The sequence below is a fragment of the Priapulus caudatus genome, unplaced genomic scaffold (genome assembly GCF_000485595.1).
Source record: "Priapulus caudatus unplaced genomic scaffold, Priapulus_caudatus-5.0.1 Scaffold417, whole genome shotgun sequence".
Classification (NCBI taxonomy): domain Eukaryota; kingdom Metazoa; phylum Priapulida; class Priapulimorpha; order Priapulimorphida; family Priapulidae; genus Priapulus; species Priapulus caudatus.
In genome coordinates, this window is record NW_014577478.1 from 98819 (window position 1) to 100813 (window position 1995).

Genomic DNA, 1995 nt, shown 5'->3' on the forward strand with positions numbered 1-1995 from the left:
GCACTGACGGACATATACACCTACACTGACTTACACCGACACTGACTTACACTGACACTGACTTACACTGACACTGACTTACACCGACACTGACTTACTCTGACACTGACTTACACCGACACTGACTTACACTGACACTGACTTACACTGACACTGACTTACACCGACACTGACTTACTCTGACACTGACTTACACCGACACTGACTTACACTGACACTAACTTACACCGACACTGACAGACACTGACATTCATGCCGTCACTCACTCACACTCACACTCACATTCACTCACACTCACTCTCACACTCACTCACACCGACACTAATTCCCCTTGACACTCATGATCACTCACACCGACACTCACACTCACACTCACACCCTCACACTCACACTCACACTCACTCAGCTCACGCTAGCGGTGACCAACATCTATACTACGTGAACAGACGGTCGTCATCGTCCCGGCCCGCGGTCGCGGATTGTCCAAACACGTCAGCGGGATATCGGCCGACCCGTGCATGGTGACCACCAGTTTGCGTTTTCCCGCCGTGTACGCCATCAGCCGATCAAATCTCGCCGCGCGCACGCAGCAGAAGGTGTCGCGAAACACCTGCTTGTATCGGCGACTCAGCAGGCAGTAGATGCCGAAGTTCAAGCTGCAGTTGATCATCGTGATGCAGTTGACGATGGACACGGCGCCAGCGTGACGCTCCTGAGCGTCGAGCTGCGGCGACGACAGTCCGAGCAGCACCGTGTAGATGGCTTCGGGAAGCTCGAGCAGGAAGTAGACGACGAGCACGCCGACGAGGAACAGCGTGATGTGCGTCTCGGCTGCTCGCTCGGCGTGCGCGCTGGTGCTGCCGCCGCTGCCGCCGCTGCCGCCGCTGCCGCCGCCGCCATCGCTGGTCGCCATGCGAGCGCGGAAGCTGTTCGAGAGGCGAACCTGCCGCACGAGGAAGATGTTGAAGACGAAGACAAGACACATCGGAAGGACGAAGAACATGCCTCCGCTGATCCACGGGTAGACTACGTGTGCGCGCTCGCGCCAGAACTTCGTCTGCGCGATGAAATAGATCGTCCGCGACCACGAGTCCTCCGACGATGCAGCGGCGGCGCTGGCGTTGGCGATCGCCGCGCCACCGCCGCCGCTGCTGCTGCTGAAATTCATCACGACCGACGTCTCGTAGCGACAGACGCCGAACTGGAAGAGACGCGGACTGTCGAGTAGGACGACGCCGACGAAGATGGCGACGACGATGAGACGCGCTTGTCGGACCGTCATCCAGGCGTTGACGAGTAGCGGGTATCGCACGGCGACGTAGCGCACGACGGCGATCGTCACGGCCAGCCACATGCCGACGTGCCGGAAGGCGTTGTGCAGCGCGTGGCAAACGACCTTCGCTCGCATCAGGTCGAGCGTGAACTCGTCCGACGCGTGCTGTACGAGCGACGGAATGACGGTGAGCAAGACGACAATGTTCGCAGCGGCGACGCCCGACAGAGAGCACTGTATCCCGCCGGCGATGCGCATGCGCGGTCGGCACCAGACGACGAGGTTCGTCGCGTTGCCGACAACGCCGACGACGATGAGAACCGGAAGTACGAAGACGTTGACGATGTTCTCCGTGCGTCGGTTGAAGGCGGCGAGTGCTGCCGACTGGGTCGGCTGCTCGACCGCCTGGTAGAGCTCCGTGATGTCCTTCTCACAGTTCATCATGCCGTAGCTTTCGGCGGCTTGCAACGCTCCCTCGTGGCTGATTTTGTTGTTTTATTTGGTTTCTTTTTAAATATTATTATTATTGTTGTTCTTCTTACTATTATTATTGTTGTTGTTATTGTTATTGTTAGTATGACTTTTATTTATTATTATTATCTTCTTGTGTCTTCCAGACTGCATTGTCTCTCGTAGTCGATTTAATTAGGCGCTATTGATTTACCATTATCATTAACCTTATTATGATCATTATCAGCATCATTATTATCTCTCAATTATGT

General features: G+C 55.7%; 1 protein-coding gene across 1 annotated transcript; it reads right to left on the reverse strand.

The window, feature by feature from the left end:
* Nucleotides 1-412: 412 nt before the first annotated feature.
* On the reverse strand, nucleotides 413-1717 carry LOC106810185. Its single transcript, XM_014813466.1, has 2 exons — nucleotides 944-1717; nucleotides 413-772 (listed from the first exon to the last, which is right to left on the reverse strand). The coding sequence occupies exons 1-2, from the start codon at nucleotides 1715-1717 to the stop codon at nucleotides 413-415; spliced, it is 1134 nt and encodes a 377-aa protein (XP_014668952.1).
* Between the last annotated feature and the right edge of the window lie 278 nt (nucleotides 1718-1995).

Excerpts from the sequence above, each read along its gene's own strand:
- LOC106810185 (XM_014813466.1), bottom strand. The coding sequence starts at position 1,717 with ATGATGAACTGTGAGAAGGACATCACGGAGCTCTACCAGGCGGTCGAG. Across the intron at positions 773-943 it reads ACATCTTCCTCGTGCGGCAG|CTTCCCGAAGCCATCTACAC; the intron begins GTTCGCCTCTCG and ends TTCCTGCTCGAG.